This window comes from Anomaloglossus baeobatrachus, chromosome 1 (genome assembly GCF_048569485.1).
Source record: "Anomaloglossus baeobatrachus isolate aAnoBae1 chromosome 1, aAnoBae1.hap1, whole genome shotgun sequence".
Lineage (NCBI taxonomy): Eukaryota > Metazoa > Chordata > Amphibia > Anura > Aromobatidae > Anomaloglossus > Anomaloglossus baeobatrachus.
Window position 1 is genome coordinate 686,957,315 of NC_134353.1, and position 18,150 is coordinate 686,975,464.

The 18,150-nt window shown below is 42.3% G+C and overlaps 1 protein-coding gene across 2 annotated transcripts in view; it reads right to left on the bottom strand.

Annotated features, from left to right (window-relative positions):
- TTC28 (tetratricopeptide repeat domain 28) overlaps nt 1-18,150 on the bottom strand; it is a 672,774-nt gene that overhangs the window by 428,335 nt on the left and 226,289 nt on the right. For both annotated transcript variants that reach the window (XM_075320126.1, XM_075320118.1), the window contains exon 4: nt 15,983-16,113. In XM_075320126.1, the coding sequence (XP_075176241.1) occupies nt 15,983-16,113 (131 nt within the window). The remainder of the gene's footprint in view (nt 1-15,982; nt 16,114-18,150) is intronic.

Genomic DNA, 18,150 nt, shown 5'->3' on the forward strand with positions numbered 1-18,150 from the left:
TTTTGGCATTAAACGCTGCAGTTGAAAAAGCAGCAAAAAAGCAGGTAAAAAGCAGGTAAAAAGCAATATGGACACATAGCCTTAGAGGCAGGTGATGGCTGAATTATTCAGCCATCATCTGCAGGCACAGTTGTGTGCTTGGGGTACAACTTATGATGGACTGCTATCCAAATTGTATGGGCACCTTGCAACTCTCTTGGGTGATCACAATTTTTTTTCTGTTATGCTCTTACTAAACCACTATCTAATGCTTCATTTTCTTTAACCCCTTCACGACCGCGGGCCGTAAAATTACGTCCTATTTTAACGTGACTTAACGACCAGGGACGTAATTTTACGGCCTAAACTTCATTTGATTGCCGTGGCCATAGCAACGGCTTTCAAATGATGTCCCCTGCTGTTTCTTACAGCAGGGGACCTTTGCTTGACCCCAGGGGGGGCGGCATCGCCACCCCCTATCGACGATCGATGTGATTGGCTGTTCAAATCTGAACCGCCAACCACATCGATCGCACTAATTTCGGCAAAAATAATGCCCGAATTAGTGCGATCCTGTGAGATCCAGCTATGAGATGCCGCAGCTGCTGCAGCATATCATAGGTGGACCTCAAACATGCCGCCCCCAGCCTCTGCAGCACTGATTGGAGAGATCGTGCTATGACGCGCAATCGCTCCAATCAGTGTGCAGTGGGGCGGTCTGATCTGCCGGTGGCCGCCCTCCCCAGGCCTGTGCTGGACTGCGAGCCCTCCCCCAACATGTCTGCAGCGTGCAGTGGCTGGTACTTGTGGTACCACGCCACCGCTGCTGCTGCCGCCGCCGCTGATGTCACCGCTAGTGCTCCTACTCAACATGAGTGTTACGCTCCCCTTGCAGCCCGTGCGCGCTCCCGTGATGGCCCCTGCCCGTGCCCCCCGCGATCTGCCCCCCAACATCCCGATCTGCTCCCCCTGCGATCCGCCTCCCCCAACATGTCTGCAGCGTGCAGTGGCTGGTACTTGTGGTACCACGCCACCGCTGCTGCCGCCGCCGCCGTAGCTGAGGTCACCGCTGCTGCTGCACGTGAGTACCCCCCCCCCGACATCCCGATCTGCTCCCCCCGCGATCTGACTGCCTCCCCCATTATCTCTGTTCTGCTTCTGCAGCTCCCTCTCCAGTCTCCCCCTCTGCTCGCCCCCTCCCCCTCTGCTCTCCCCCCCTCTGCTCTCAACCCCCCCTCTGCTCTCACCCCCCCCTCTCCCCCTCTGCTCTCCCCCGACGTCCTCTTACCTGTCTTCACCGGCCTGATCACATCTGCGTCCATCGCTGGGTCCTTCCTGGGCATTCTGCTGATCTGCCTGCTGCTCCTGTAAAGCTGTCCATCTCTCTGCCATCTGTTCCTCTGCAGCTCTTCTGGTTAGTGATCCTCCTGCTAGTCCTCTGGGTACTGTGAGTATAACTTTTTTTTTTTCCGTATCCCCTGTCCATTTTTACACCTCATCCGTCCGTGCGTCCCGCCAAGCGCTGATCAGGGATGCAGATAACGGATCGGCATCCCTGCTCAATTTTTGGCGTGACTTTTTTTTCCGTATCCCCGACGATTTTTGTATCGCATCCGTCCGTGCGTCCCGCCAAGCGCTGATCAGGGATGCAGATAACGGATCGGCATCCCTGCTCAATTTTTGGCGTGACTTTTTTTTCCGTATCCCCGACGCTTTTTGTATCGCATCCGTCCGTGCGTCCCGCCAAGCGCTGATCAGGGATGCACATAACGGATCGGCATCCATGGTCAATTTTTGGCGTGACTTTTTTCCGTATTCACGACGCTTTTTGTATCGCATACGTCCGTGCGTCCCGCTGAGCGCTGATCAGGGATGCAGATAACGGATCTGTATCCGTGTTCAGTTTTTGGCGTGACTTTTTTCCGTATTCACGACGCTTTTTGTATCACATCCGTCCGTGCGTCCCGCCGAGCGCTGATTAGGGATGCAGATAACTGATCGGCATCCCTGCTCAATTTTTGGCGTGACTTTTTTCCGTATTTGCGCCGCTTTTTGTATCCCATCCGTCCGTGCGTCCCACCAAGCGCTTATCAGGGATGCACATAACGTATCTGCATCCATGGTCAATTTTTGGCGTGACTTTTTTTTTTACGTATCCCCGACGCTTTTTTTTATCGCATCCGACCGTGCGTCCTGCAGCGGCCGATCAGTGCACTGCGTCTGTGCGTTTGAAAAGTCAAATGGCGCTCCTTCTCTTCTGAGCCCCGCCATGCGCTCAAACAATTACTTTCCACCACATATGAGGTATCTGCGTACTCAGGAGAACATGCACAATACATTTTATGGTGCATTTTTTCCTGTTACCCTTGTGAAAAAAAAAGCTACCTAGTTGAAGCAACCGTTTTGTGGTAAAAAAAAAAATTTTCTTTTCACGGCTCAACGCTATAAACTTCTGTGAAGCCCCCAGGTGTTCAAAGTGCTCACCAAACATCTAGAAAAATTATTTGAGGGCTCTAGTTTCCAAAATGGTGTCACTTGTGGGGGAGCTCCACTGTTTAGGCACCATAGGGGGTCTCCAAACGTGACATGGCGTCCGCTAATGATTCCAACCAATTTTGCTGTCAAATGGCGCTCCTTCTCTTCTGAGCCCCGCCATGCGCCCAAACAATTACTTTCCACCACATATGAGGTATCTGCGTACTCAGGAGAAAATGCACAATACATTTTATGGTGCATTTTTTCCTGATAGCCTTGTGAAAAAAAAGCTACCTAGTTGAAGCAACCGTTTTGTGGTAAAAAAAATAATTTTTCTTTTCACGGCTCAACGCTATAAACTTCTGTGAAGCCCCCAGGTGTTCAAAGTGCTCACCAAACATCTAGAAAAATTATTTGAGGGCTCTAGTTTCCAAAATGGTGTCACTTATGGGGGAGCTCCACTGTTTAGGCACCATAGGGGGTCTCCAAACGTGACATGGCGTCCGCTAATGATTCCAACCAATTTTGCTGTCAAATGGCGCTCCTTCTCTTCTGAGCCCCGCCATGCGCCCAAACAATTACTTTCCACCACATATGAGGTATCTGCGTACTCAGGAGAAAATGCACAATACATTTTATGGTGCATTTTTTCCTGATAGCCTTGTGAAAAAAAAAGCTACCTAGTTGAAGCAACCGTTTTGTGGTAAAAAAAATAATTTTTCTTTTCACGGCTCAACGCTATAAACTTCTGTGAAGCCCCCAGGTGTTCAAAGTGCTCACCAAACATCTAGAAAAATTATTTGAGGGCTCTAGTTTCCAAAATGGTGTCACTTGTGGGGGAGCTCCACTGTTTAGGCACCATAGGGGGTCTCCAAACGTGACATGGCGTCCGCTAATGATTCCAACCAATTTTGCTGTCAAATGGCGCTCCTTCTCTTCTGAACCCCGCCATGCGCCCAAACAATTACTTTCCACCACATATGAAATATCTGCGTACTCAGGAGAAAATGCACAATACATTTTATGGTGCATTTTTTCCTGATAGCCTTGTGAAAAAAAAAGCTACCTAGTTGAAGCAACAGTTTTGTGGTAAAAAATTTTTTTTTTCTTTTCACGGCTCAACACTATAAACTTCTGTGAAGCCCCCAGGTGTTCAAAGTGCTCACCAAACATCTAGAACAATTATTTGAGGGCTCTAGTTTCCAAAATGGGGTCACTTGTGGGGGAGCTCCATTGTTTAGGCACCTCAGGGGGTCTTCAAACCCGACATGGCGTCCGCTAACAGGTGCAGCTAATTTTGCACTCAAAAATTCAAATGGCGCTCCTTGCCTTCCGAGCACTGCTGTGTGTCCAAACATTTGATTTCCACCACATATGAGGTATCTGCGTACTCAGGAGAAAATGCACAATACATTTTATGGTGCATTTTTTCCTGTTACCCTTGTGAAAAAAAAAGCTACCTAGTTGAAGCAACCGTTTTGTGGTAAAAAAAAAAATTTTTCTTTTCACGGCTCAACGCTATAAACTTCTGTGAAGCCCCCAGGGGTTCAAAGTGCTCACCAAACATCTAGAAAAATTATTTGAGGGCTCTAGTTTCCAAAATGGGGTCACTTATGGGGGAGCTCCATTGGTTAGGCACCTCAGGGGGTCTTCAAACCCGACATGGCGTCCGCTAATGAGTGCAGCTAATTTTGCGTTCAAAAATTCAAATGGCGCTCCTTCCCTTCCGAGCTCTGCCGTGCGCCCAAACAATTGATTTTTACCACATATGGGGTATCAGCGTACTCAGGAGAACATGCACAATAAATTGTATTGTGTACTTTCTCTTTTCTCCCTTGTAAAAATGAAAATTTTATGGCTAAAGTAACATTTTTGTGTTAAAAAGTAAAATTTTCATTTTTTCCTTCCACATGGCTTTGGTTCCTGTGAAGCACCTAAAGGGTTAATAAACTTATTGGATGTGGTTTTGAGCAGTGTGAGGGGTGTAGTTTTTAGAATGGGGTCACTTTTGGGTATTTTCTGTCACCTAGGCCTCTCAAAGTCACCTCAAATGTAATGTGGTCCCTAAAAAAAATTATTTTGTAAATTTTGTTGGAAAAATGAGAATTTGCTGATGACCTTTGACCCCTTCTAACTTCCTAACGGAAAAAAAATTTGTTTCGAAAATTGCGCTGATGTAAAGTAGACAAGTGGGAAATGTTATTTAGTAACTATTTTGTGTGACATATCTCTCAGATTTATGGGCATAAATTTTCAAAGTTTGAAAATTGCGAAATTTTCAAAATTTTCGCCAAATTTCCTAAATTTTCACAAATAAACGCAAAAAATATCGGCCTAAATTTACCACTGACATGAAGTACAATATGTCACGAAAAAACAATCTCAGAATCGCCAGGATCCGTTGAAGCGTTCCAGAGTTATAACCTGTCAAAGTGACACTGGTCAGAATTGCAAAAAATGGCCCGGTCATTAGGGTGTTTTAGTGGCCGGGGGTGAAGGGGTTAAAGCCTTCCCATATTAATCATATCTATGTATATTTCAATATTAACCATTATTCAGGTTTTTTTTAAACAAACTTTGCATAAATCAAGTCTAAGTAAATTCAAGAAAGTTTGCATTATATAGTATCAGGGAAATCTGTTTTCTTAATTTGTGAGCCAGTAGTTCGCCACCTCTGCCATTCACTCTGAGGAGGGGACAGCTCAAATTTGCCTTGCTCAAGACAAGACCTAAGGCTATGTGCGCACTATGACGTTTTTGCACTTCTCAAAAACGCTGTTTTTGGCCGCAAAAAACGCACAAAAACGCACCCGCGGCAAAAATGCAGCGGTAAAAACGCATGCGTTTCTGTGCATTTTTGGCTGCGTTTTGCTGCGTTATTCCAATGCATTGCATGGGTGGAAAACGCAGGAAAGAATTGACATGTCCATTTTTTTTAGCTCAAAAACGCAGCTAAAAAAAAAAGTTGTGTGCGGACAACAAAAATTAAAAGTCATAGACTTTGCTTGGGAACCAAAGTCATGCAGTTTTGAGTCCAAAAACGCACTTGAAAAATGTGCAAAAACGCAGTGAAAAACGCTCAGTGCGCACATAGCCTAAATGCCAGCATAGTGAGATGTCAAGTTACACCTCCTATTATAATCTATTGAAAGGTGAGGCGAGAGGAGGAGGGAGGAACAGGGAGAGGCAGATATCATAGCAGCTAGTCTTCTCCCATTAGCTCCGAATTAATTACAAACTAGTGATAGCCTGCAGAGGGCAAAACCTGGTGAAAAATGCAGGATACAAGTCATAAAATGGCCATAAATAGTGTTGTTTTTCATATACACAAACGATTTGGCTTTTTTTTTAAGTTACCTCAAAGTCATATTCTCTTTAAAATTAATATTTTATATATTAATTTCTTTTTACTTTTTAGGGATTTTTATGTGCTTATTATGTTCTATGACAATTTTTAGAATTTTTTATGTGTTTTCTTTTCTCTGTCACAAAACTTTGTAAACAATTTTATTTTGTAGATGTCAAGAAGATAAAACATACAAATTATAGGAGAGTCAGGACACACCCATAGGGCTGCTTCTCACTTGCGAGTTTCTCGCAGTAGAGCAATGTGAGAAAAACTAGCATTGGAATCGGACACATGTTAGTGAATGGTTCAGCTCTCATCTGCGATTTTTTTCTCAGTCCAAATCGGACTGAGAAAAAAATCGCAGCATGCTGCTTTTTTGCGAGTTTCTCGCACCATTTGTCCCAATGATTTCCTATGGAAGGGGATTAAAAGTAGCATCACACACGTGCACCAGCGTTCACATTTGCGAGTGTGGCAGTAACTTCGCTCATTAGATGAATGTGACAGCACATTCCCATAGGTTAATTAAATGACACATGTGTAATAGCTTTTATCTAATTAAGATGTTGCATGAAACTAGCATCGCAATCGCAACACACACACGAGCAAAAAGCATCGCACTTGCGTTGCACTCGCACCTAACGTGAACTAAAATCAGCCGAGTATTTTTCAGCCCAGTCGGACCGATTTTACTCGCATAGATGTGTTTCCACCCATACACATTACATAGGAATTGAAATTGGCAGGTCCAGCCAATATTCATCTAGTGGCTATGGCCAGCCAAGCATTAAGATCAAGCTAAGCTTCTAATGATGTAGAAAAATAAAACAAAGATAATACCTTGTCAGGTATTTTACCACACACCATGGCCAGAATATTAAATAATAAAATGTTGAAATTGATTTAGCACACATTAATAACTATGCAAATGGCTGATGCAAAAGATATTCTCTGGACAACCTACTGAAGGTGATCTATGCCTCCATCCTAAAACAGACAGCTTTCTGCCAATGGGTTGGAAATTCTTGAGCTTTATATAAGCAAATAAAATATATGGAATGAGACAGGAGATCATGAGAATATTATTCAGAATCTTTGAGAGTGCTGACATATTACACTATTATTTTTTCTTTTCTTTGACTAAGCCTGGATGTACTGACGATAATGCAGTGAAGCCTCAAATAGGTATTTGTAGCTTAATGCCTGGGAAACAAAGATTTATGAAATAGAATCTGCCATTGGCTTTTTCTATTATTCTGTGAAAGTCATTATGTCTCATTGTATTGCTGGGGATTTTTTCATATTTTCTGCCATACTTTTTTTTTTCAAAAGACAGCACATTTTTTTCACAAACCAACAGATTTTACCCAGTGTAATAAATCCATGTGTTTGTGTGTGAAAGGATTGCTTGTTTAAGCTTTGAGCTTCTCATAGTATTACATTCGGCAGATTCCCATATTTCATAAGTCAAGTAGCCAATATTTTTTGAAGTCTTGATAAGGACATTGCAAAAAAATAAAAAATCCGAATTCAACTCTAGGTTACTGACAATGGATATAAACAGAAAACATAATGTAACATATTGAATAAATAGTGATGGGTTTGATATTTTTCATTTCAGAGTTTTTTGTCTTATTACTGAATCATTCTGTCCTCGTATTCCATCGAGCGTATTTATAAGAATGATTCTGATATGTTTTAGCAATGACTAAATGTAGCCTTATTAGGTTTCTGGCTATAGATGGAAAGGGTGGGCTAACCACTTTTGGTGACCATTCCGGGGCTTCATACCGCACCACAACACCATCAGCAGCATGAGTTCAGGTAGCTGACAGCTGGATAAGCACTGAATTCAACCTTGGCACCCAAAGCTTTCTCAGCCCCTTGAATATGGCACTCAGTTACTTGGCAGAAGGCAGAAAATGTATTATTTTGCTAATGCTTATGCTAATCCATAAACTGCTTCCTGGTTGATGCCTACTTTGCCTACCTCTTGTCCTAACGCCGGAAAAAGGAAATTAAATTTCCAGCAACTGATTTTAAGTAAAGGAGTTATCCTATGCCTTATTTCCACTAAGATGTAGGAGGCCCTCCTGTGAGGTGGTGTCCATCAGACACTTGCCAGTCCTTGTACACATGAGGCTGGTTTCATACACATAATAATTAGAATACTTTGCATGTCACCAATGGAGGCCACCTTAGCAGCCCTTCTCACCTCGCGATCCAGAAGTCAGAAGCGCTGCACAATCCTTTTACTTTCTAGGAGTATCAACAGTAAAGGAGAATTGACATAACCTATTGTCACATCTCCACCTTGATCTGCTCCTGCGATGTATGCTTCTGTCACCACAACATTCATTCTGTTGTTAGCGCTGGTGATGGAGGAGCTGTATGGACCAGAAACTCTGCTCTGTCCAACTGCAGAGGCTAGAGTGGCTGGGACCTGTAGTGATATCTAGTATAGCATTATGGTTGTATCTGTTGTCCTACAGGAGTAATTAGCTACCTTCTGTGACCAATGGGACAGCACCGCACTCTTCTAAAACACATAGCTTAGGACTGGGAGTTACCAGTAATATATTGTAGTTTTACTAGCTCTAGTTTAATACTATTTTTCTGCTTTTGCGCAGTTCTTTTGATTCCCATTTTTTCTTTACCTTGCTCTGTGTTTTGATTATCCGTCAACCTTATGATTATATTCCTGTCTCTTCCCTCCTGGTATTGACCTGGTGATTTGACCATTCCTGCCAGATCATTCCACCGGCCAGTGGTAACTGCAAAGGAGCAAACCAGGGGCCACTGTGTATGTTAACATGCCTGTACAGGGGTTAAACAGTGGCCAGACGTCCCCTGGGACATGATAGTTGGAGTAGTTAGTTTGTACAAGAAAGCCCTATTTAGAGCTGCCAGATGACCACTAAGAGAGCCTGTTATACATATATTTACTTATCTTTGGTTAAGGCTATGTGCGCACAGTGCGTTTTTCGCGGCGTTTTTGTGCGTTTTTCGGGTGTGTTTTTGGGCTCAAAACTGCATGACTTTGCTTCCCCAGCAAAGTCTATGAGCTCTCATTTTTGCTGTCTGCACACAACTTTTTTTTAAGCTACGTTTTTGAGCTTAAAAAAAATGGACATGTCAATTTTTTCCTACGTTTTTTTGCGTTTTCCCCCCATTCAATGCACTGTAAAAACACAGAAAAACACAGAGATCAAAAACGCCGCAAAACGCAGCCAAAAACGCACCAAAAAGCGGTAAAAACGCATGCGTTATTACGGGTGTGTTTTTTGCGCCTTTTTACCGCGGGGTGCGTTTTTGTGCGTTTTTAGCAGCCAAAAACGCAGCATCAAAAAACGCAGCGTGCGCACATAGCCTAAGGCAAATGCATGGCTAAAAACCACACTTCAATGCATAAAGATACGGTAGTATAAAGTGAATAAAACAGCAATATTTATTTATTTTAGATTTATTGCATCCTCTAAAAAACTGGACAAAAACAAATGTAACTAGAGGCAGTTTTTCTCAAATGCTTCATCTATTTGCTTTTTACACAATGGAAGAGATAAAAAAAATGCAGTCTGAACACAGCCCGGTAATGAATCCAATTGGAAAGCTATTTAATTGCTTTTTCATAGTATAAAAACATTCATCCAAGAATAAAATGGAATTTACATCAGTCAGCAGGGTGAGACTCTTGAAGAAAAAGCATGCGTTACACAAATCTGTTATTCATGCCAACGACAACAATTTTATATATTTAGGACGACTTGTGGTTTGGATGATGTCATCAGAATCAAACAGCCAATTTCCTAAGACCATTTCCAAAAAGGAAATTCAAAAGTTTCACTTTTCAGGTTAGCTGGATATCTGTTTATTGTCAATAACATGAAATTGTGCGCCCAGGGGTCAAATAACAAAGTATTTTCCATACATTCCATCCAGGCTGTAAACTAATGACTCAAAATATACAGCTTTTACGCCCCATGTACATGACTGTGCTTGGCTCCATATAACCTTACAATTATTAAAATACACTGCAGAAAAGCTTTTGTATAGAGGCACAAAGACAGAAAAATACTACCGAGTTCCTTAGGACATCATAGTACGGCACTATGTTGTATGAAGACACAGCGTTTATGTGCCTCAATATAGACGCCATGTATACAGGTCTCGTGGATACATCAGACTAATTGCAATAATGATGAGAAATGCTATCTAGACTTGCACATTCTGCTTCCGAGCATGTCTTGACTAAGCATGCATTAAGGATGAGGGCCTGTAACGTGCACACAACTAAGGACCCTGTATAATTAATTGGCTCCATTTGAGTGGGTGTTATCTTACTTGCCTCAACTTTTCATGTTCTAAGTTTCCTTTGTGTTTACTTATAAAGCAATTTGAAATCACGCTTGCTTTATCACTCCGCTGATGCTTGACTGAAAGTGAACTAATTAAAAATGAGGCTGCTGCACAATCCCATCCTTTCTAATTACGGACAGTAGATTGAAAGACTAATAAAGGTTAATAAACCTACACAAGTCTTTCATAACAAAATCTACATGTAAATGTGGCAGCAAAACAAACAAAATGTTACCTCAAAAGCAACAGGAAAAACAATGCCCCAAAAAATGAAAGCTAGAAAAAGCTTACTGGCCATGCGGCATCTTGGCCAGCTATTGTAAAAGATAATGTGGACCAACAAGTGTCTCCAAATGGTTAAGGTGGTGTCAAACACAGCGACGACGACAACGACATCGCTGCTAAGTCGCCATTTTCTGTGACGTAGCAACGACCTCAACAGCGACGTTGCTGTGTGTGACACATAACAACGATCAGACCCCTGCTGCGAGATCGCTGCTCGCTCTTGAATATTCCAGGTCATTTTTTGATCGCTGCTATCCCGCTGCGCCACATGCATCCTTGTGTTTGACACCACAGCAGCGACGGTCGCGACGAAGCTGAAGGCAGTGACGTAGGACTGAAGGCAGGACAAGGGCGTATTTTTGCGGTGTATTTTACAACGCCCCCACGACTCCGATTGGTGGTCATAACAGCGTTCCGATTGGGTAACTTGTCAAAGGCGTTACAGTGATTTCATTCTTTAAGTTCCATTCTTTGTTCCACGTAGTAGAGTCTCTGCCTGGTGTCACTAGTGTGTCGTTCTTTGTGTCTTCCTTTGCTTGGCACGATCACCCAATCAGGCACCGCTGTAGTGATCACCAATCGGAACAGAGGGGCGTGAAAAAGGCAACGCAAAGGCGCTGTAGCGATCACCAATCAGAACAGAGGGGCGTGAAAAGAGGCAATGCAAAACATGTCTAGGGGTAAACACCACGCCTCTATCAAGGTCTCAGTCGTCACACAGCGACGCGTGTGACATATCCCAACAACCGTCGAGGTCGCTATGATCGCTGCTCCGTCGCTGCTTAAAATTACATGTTTGACAGCTAACTAGCGATCATGTAAGGTCGCTGTTACGTCACAGGAAATGGTGACGTAACAGCGATGTCATTGTGTGTGAACCCAGCTTTACATTGTACAACAATCTACTCAAGACCATCTCACACACAGAGTATTTAGAAGCCGGATCACATTCAGCTCCCAATAAAGATCTACCGCATTCCCTAATTATAGGCTGATCTTCCGTTTCAGTCATAATAAATAGGGATGATCGAATACTTCGATTATGCAGCTTCGCGAATATTTTGCAAATACTTCGCTATTCGATTATTCGCGAATATTCGATGCGCAATGTAAGTCTATGGGAAACCCGAATAACAGCTATTTGGAACTATTCGGGCTTCTCATAGACTTACATTGCGCGTCGAATAGCGGCGAGGTATTCAGAAAATATTCGTGAAGCCGAATAATCGAAGTATTCGAACATCCCTAATAATAAAGTATTCATTGCGAAATTAACTCAATATCTTACTACTTTGCTCTCTGTCATCATATTACGGGACCAACTCAGCATTAACTGTAACAGGAAAACAAAATTCTTATCATTATGCCAACATTTTAGCCAATCCCAGTGGTATCAAAGGACAAAGGACGCTCCAAAAAGATAGTTTCCACTTTATATAGTTCGGTGAAGACTCTGCCTTGATATATGTATCATGTAGTACCATGAAAGCTCAGATGGCCTCTAAGCCTCCAAACTTTTCAAATATTTTCAGTCCGGCTGATACTAATAAAGTGCCAGCCTATGAATGGTAATTTGGGGTATAACCTGATCTGTCTTTATCCATGGCCGGCACTAATGTTTACGGGAAGAAATAGCAATCTCACCTTCAAGGGGTAGCTTAATAAATTTTTATATTAAAAATGGGCCTATTAACTAAACCCCTACTACATCATTGCCGGTGTTCACCATTGGTCTCTTCACTTCCTCTTCCGGTGGGGGATGTCACAAACCCCTGCAGGCAATCAGCCACCACAGATCAGCTCCAGCCTTCACATTACATCAGAGCCAGAAGAGAAATTGCTTCTTCCAGCTGAGATCTAATGTGAAAGCTACAGATAATCAGTGGTCGCAGTAGTCATGTGACATTCTTCAATGGAAGTGGAAGTGAGGAGACCATGTGTGGATACAAGCAGCAGTGTTGAGAGGCGGCAGTGATTGAGTAGCTAAGTATCTGTTCTTTGTTGGGTTTTTTTTAATATCTCCATGGGCCCATTTTTGATATATAAAATGTAGAAGGTAACCTTTTTAAAAGCAAAAATTACAGAGTATTCACTTTTACTCTAAGGAGCAGCATACTTTAAAGTCCATCTACAATTAGAGTTCTCACCAGCAGTACTAATTTCAATGGTGGACAATAAATAAATAATATTATCTCAAAAACGTCCCATCACACTAGAAGTAAATGATGTCACTAGGTTGACCACATCAACCAGACAAGTTTTCTAATTTCTCCAGTCCTTTCTATTAAATAGGTGAATGTGGTACACGAATGGGCTTCCAGTGGTAGGCAATCCTGTGTCTGTTCTCTCACTTCCTTGCACATTTAAAGGGGTTGTCTGGGATGTTGGGGTTTTTTTTTTTGCCATGGGGTTAACATCTTACAAGCAAGTAGTTGACTGCTCCTGTTGGCATTTCTGCTGCTTCTGATGACGTCACGTAGATAGAGCAGTTTCTTTCCCACTCTGCTCTGTTGATGGGGCATTTCTGGCAATATTATTCTGATTTACAGCCGACTCTCCGCTGCCTGTCAGCATGACATCGGTAGTGAGACCTAGTCAACAGAGCAAACCGGAAAAGGAAGAGCTGCTCTGTTAACATGAGGTCAAATGCAGCAGCAGAATCACTGGCAAGAGCGGTTCGTGACTTGTTAGCAACAACCTGTTGGCAAAATTTTTGCCCAAGAGCAAAAAAATAAGCAAAGTCCCAAAAAACCCCTTTAACTGAAAAGCAAAAAGTTTTTATTGTTTCTCACTTTTTTATGTCGATTTAAACTAGTTTTGCAAAAGAACAGAAAACTAACGAAAATATACAAACAATAAAAACACATGTAGTCTTCACATTTTAGGAAATAAAGTCAAGATGCTGAGTGCACAGAGAGACTTGCCATAGTTTATGAAACAACTATGTTTTGTAATAAAATCCTCTAGTTTCCCACAGTCTTCAGGAGGGACGGGCAGGATTACCGAATGCTACATGTAGAAGATGGTGATGTAAAGATTTGTGCAGGCATATTTATACATGGGGATAGATTGCCTCCTCGAATAACAGACATCAACTTTGCTGCAGATGTCTCGTCTCTGGCTTTCAGGACTGCTAATGATTTGCCGCATATATCAGGCAGTAAAACAGATGACGTTATGTATATCACATATCAATTTAGTCATATTGAAATGGCTTATTTATTTCCAAAGCATAATTGAGTTGGACTATAAGTGACACAATATCTGCAGATAGCTCTGTATTCTGGGTTACAGGATCCATGGATTTACACAGAGAGACATTATCAAATTATGTCTACAGTCTGTTTGTGAGGCAGACAGCTTACGGCAATGCAGAACTCCATATTCCAGTTATAGAGGCTGCGGGTGATTTATTATATAGGATGTCCAAACTGCTGATGGCAAATGTGAGGTTCAAAACAAAGTCCTGGTAAACATGAAATGTACACGTTGATCAGCTGTCGATGGCACTGACCGCTTTTCTCTTTAATACTATGCAAAAGAAAAGTACACCTAAGTAGATGGAGCTTGCTTAAGCCAAACATGCTATTTATCCACATACATGGCTGGCAAATCCTGCAACTACAGGAACATGTATGCAAAACCTGGATCTCACATATCAATACTAAAATAAAAATTTGGCCAAAAAAGAAAATCTAGGTTATGGTAAAATGACACACAGAGTCACAGAGAAATCCAAAGAGTGTAGGTGATTCATCAATATCACATCCATATTGGTCCAACAACTGGCGTCCTATTGATCAGCTGTTATTAGTGCCGAAGGCTGGATGTAAATAATAAGTGGCGCTGAATAGCACCTCTGCTCAGTGTGTAGCGGCTGCTGTCAGGATCATTTGAATAGGAGCTCATTTGTAGTACCCGACAGTGAGCGCTACAAAGTATCTGGCTATGCCATGAGAGCTAATGACAGCTAACTACTGGGCGGCTGGGGGCTGGACCCCCAATGATCTCATATATAGAGGATATATCCTGATGATAGGTCATCAATATTTCTTGACCAAATAACCCCTTTTAGAACCAATACAACAGGCAAAATTGTAAGTTTTTCTGCTATGTAGTGTTGACTAATGACAGCCAGTGAGTTTACTTTCTGAAAACTAGTGATAAGGAAAAAATATCCGTAGAATTGAGAAGTTGAGCATTTGGCAAATCTATTGGAATAATGGGTTAGTTTACAACATTTGTTTCTTTTGTGAATGCTACTATATAAGCAAATGTTGTGATTTTTCTCTGTAAAATTCCATTACAGAGGATCTGTCACCTTTCCTGATAAGTCTATTTTAGTAACTACTTAGTATGCCCCAGAAAAAGATATAAAATGTGATTTCTTATAATTTTAGATTGTGCAATTACTCTGTTATTACTTGTAGAAATGTATGAATAAACTGACAACTGGGTGTTACCATTCTCCTTATTAAAGGGGGAAGGGGTGCCCCTACCTTGTTAGCCAAGATTGGACAGTGTTAAACAGTTTAAAGGGAACCTGTCGATGCTGTCCAGTCTGCTGCAATGGCCATCCTCCTTCGCAGGCTCGTGTGGATGACACGTCCTATGTCATCCACCCAGGCCGGCATTGCGGACCTATGCAGGCGCACTTTGATCTGCCCTGCTCAGGGCAGATGAAAGTACTGTAGTGCACAGGTGTGAGCGTTTTTTGACCTTTCCTTGCACCTGTGCATTTCAGTACTTTGATCTGCCCTTAGCAGGGCAGATCAATGTGCGCCTGCGTATGACCGCAATGCCAGCCTGGGTTTATGACGTAGGACGTGTTATGCACACTGGGCTGGGTGAAAGGAGGATAGCGTATGCCGCAGAGAGGAGGCGCCGGAACGGAGAGCAGAGACGCCCATTGGACCGGACCGCCGTACTAAAAGTATAATAATTAAAAGTGTTTTTCATGTTCTACAGAGCGGCCTGGGCACTTATATACAGCATTCTAGAATACTGTATATATGAGCTTACTGGTGGTGGCTGTAGCTTATAGTCACCAAATCTGGTGACAAGTTCCCTTTAAGGACTAAATCCCAACTGGCAAACCCAGTTGCAAACTTTTTTCGGACAGGTTCTCTAGACCATGTTACTACATATTTAATACTGAATACAACATTCAATATGCTATGAATATTCAATTTTCCTAAAATAGACGCCTGCATACTAAAAGAGTAAGTGTGTTCTAAACTGCCCTATATTCCTTTAATTTCCAGTACATTCCAAAGACTAAGCTTTCATCTCGTGCAATAAAAATACAAAAATAATATGCTTATGTGTCTAAAAGCCCAACATCTTGAGAGTTCAGATGTGTATTACTGTGGAAAACACAAAGAAATAGGCTGCTCACTGGTCTATGACATATACAAGCCTGGCTGAGTGCAACAAATCAAAGCGTGACAAGTGCTGATGTAAAATATAGAGAGAAAAATCAAAGTACTCCCTCAATTTATCTTATCGTGCATTCAAAGCATAAAACAGGTCTCTTACCTCTCTCTCCTTCAGTTTCATGGCGAGAACTAGCTGATGTCTGTGGTTAGTAAGTGCCTCCCGGAAGTTTCCTTTGGAAAAGAATGCAGATCCCAGATTCCCATAGGCTCGGCATTCTCCCGTCTGGTCACCTAGATTATATTAATATGGTTACACACAATGTATCTCCACAGCATAGGAAACAAACACGTCTACTGTACCATGCACTTGACCTAACTCTAACCTGCAGTTTTAACAAAGGACAAAAATCTATTTTTTATTATAAAGCATTATTAATAATCCATGCAGCTACAGCTGCCCATCAGTGAAAAAGATGTAGACATAATGAGAAAAAATAGTAATAAAATCAGAATGCAATTAATCTGAATTATTTTATAAAATTGTGAAATTTGAAGGTTTTTTCCTCCAAAAAAACAGTGTTATCTGCAAACTATTTAAATAAATAAATATATATATATATATATATATATAAAACATTTTTTTTAAAACTGTCTAAATACCACACGAAATATATAATGGTACAAATGGAATCAATCACTTCACCTCTTGATGCATTTCTAGAATAAGGCTCTGCTCATATCAAGATTGAGACTTTCTGTATAAGTTGGAAAGATTGCCCTATGTGTACTTTGAGTGAAAATATGTACAGCAAAAAAAAGTATTTTAGTATACAAGCACAATGGTTGTCAAAAGGATACTGACATCCATCAGGAATGGAATCACATGGACGTGTGGTTAGACATATACACTAATAGCTTTCTAGGCTCCTATGTGATGTGAATAACGCCTAACCTCTACGAAGTCTCATATCTGGAGAATCAATAAATGCCAAATATTCATATTTGTGAGCCATTGGGATGACTATTTTGGCATTACCAAATTATTCCTTCTGATCGCTCCATAGTCATGTGTTACTGTAAAAGCGGTAAGACCAAGAAGGGCCTGGGTGCATTTCTTGAAAAAAATGATACTACTATGTTTTGGAGAAGGGATATCAATTCAGTGAGTTATGAAGGAATGAGTACTTAAGCAAGCATTGTTGACCTTAGGGAGATCAACATATCCACTGCGGAGACACCATCACGTGTTTCTCAACGCAGTGATTCTAGAGCAATGCCCCCTGGGAAGTATGCAAATAAGAAAGCCGCGGAGACACCATCACGTGTTTCTCAACGCTGCCAGGAAACTAGCCAGGTCTTTCACCGGGAAGGAACAACCACGGGAAGGGCAGTCTCCAATCAAGGAGACCACCTATACCAAACATGATATCCATCCACAGACAGCCGTTTCCTGGCAACGTTGAGAAACACGTGATGGTGTCTCCGCGGCTTTCTTATTTGCATACTTCCCAGGGGGTATTGCTCTAGAATCACTGCATTGAGAAACACGTGATGGTGTCTCCGCAGTGGATATGTTGATCTCCCTAAGGTCAACAATGCTTGCTTAAGTAGTCTTTTACTAGGCATTGCCCCCCCTAGCCAGATTCCTACTCCACACTGATGAGGGGCAAATACCCCGAAACGGCTGTCTGTGGATGGATACCATGTTTGGTATAGGTGGTCTCCTTGACTAGAGACTGCCCTTCCCGTGGTTGTTCCTTCCCGGTGAAAGACCTGGCTAGTTTCCTGGCAGCGTTGAGAAACACGTGATGGTGTCTCCGCGGCTTTCTTATTTGCATACTTCCCAGGGGGCATTGCTCTAGAATCACTGCGTTGAGAAACACGTGATGGTGTCTCCGCAGTGGATATGTTGATCTCCCTAAGGTCAACAATGCTTGCTTAAGTAGTCTTTTACTAGGCATTGCCCCCACTAGCCAGATTCCTACTCCACAGTGATGAGGGGCAAATACCCCGAAACGGCTGTCTGTGGATGGATACCATGTTTGGTATAGGTGGTCTCCTTGACTGGAGACTGCCCTTCCCGTGGTTGTTCCTTCCCGGTGAAAGACCTGGCTAGTTTCCTGGCAGCGTTGAGAAACACGTGATGGTGTCTCCGCGGCTTTCTTATTTGCATACTTCCCAGGGGGCATTGCTCTAGAATCACTGCGTTGAGAAACACGTGATGGTGTCTCCGCAGTGGATATGTTGATCTCCCTAAGGTCAACAATGCTTGCTTAAGTAGTCTTTTACTAGGCATTGCCCCCACTAGCCAGATTCCTACTCCACACT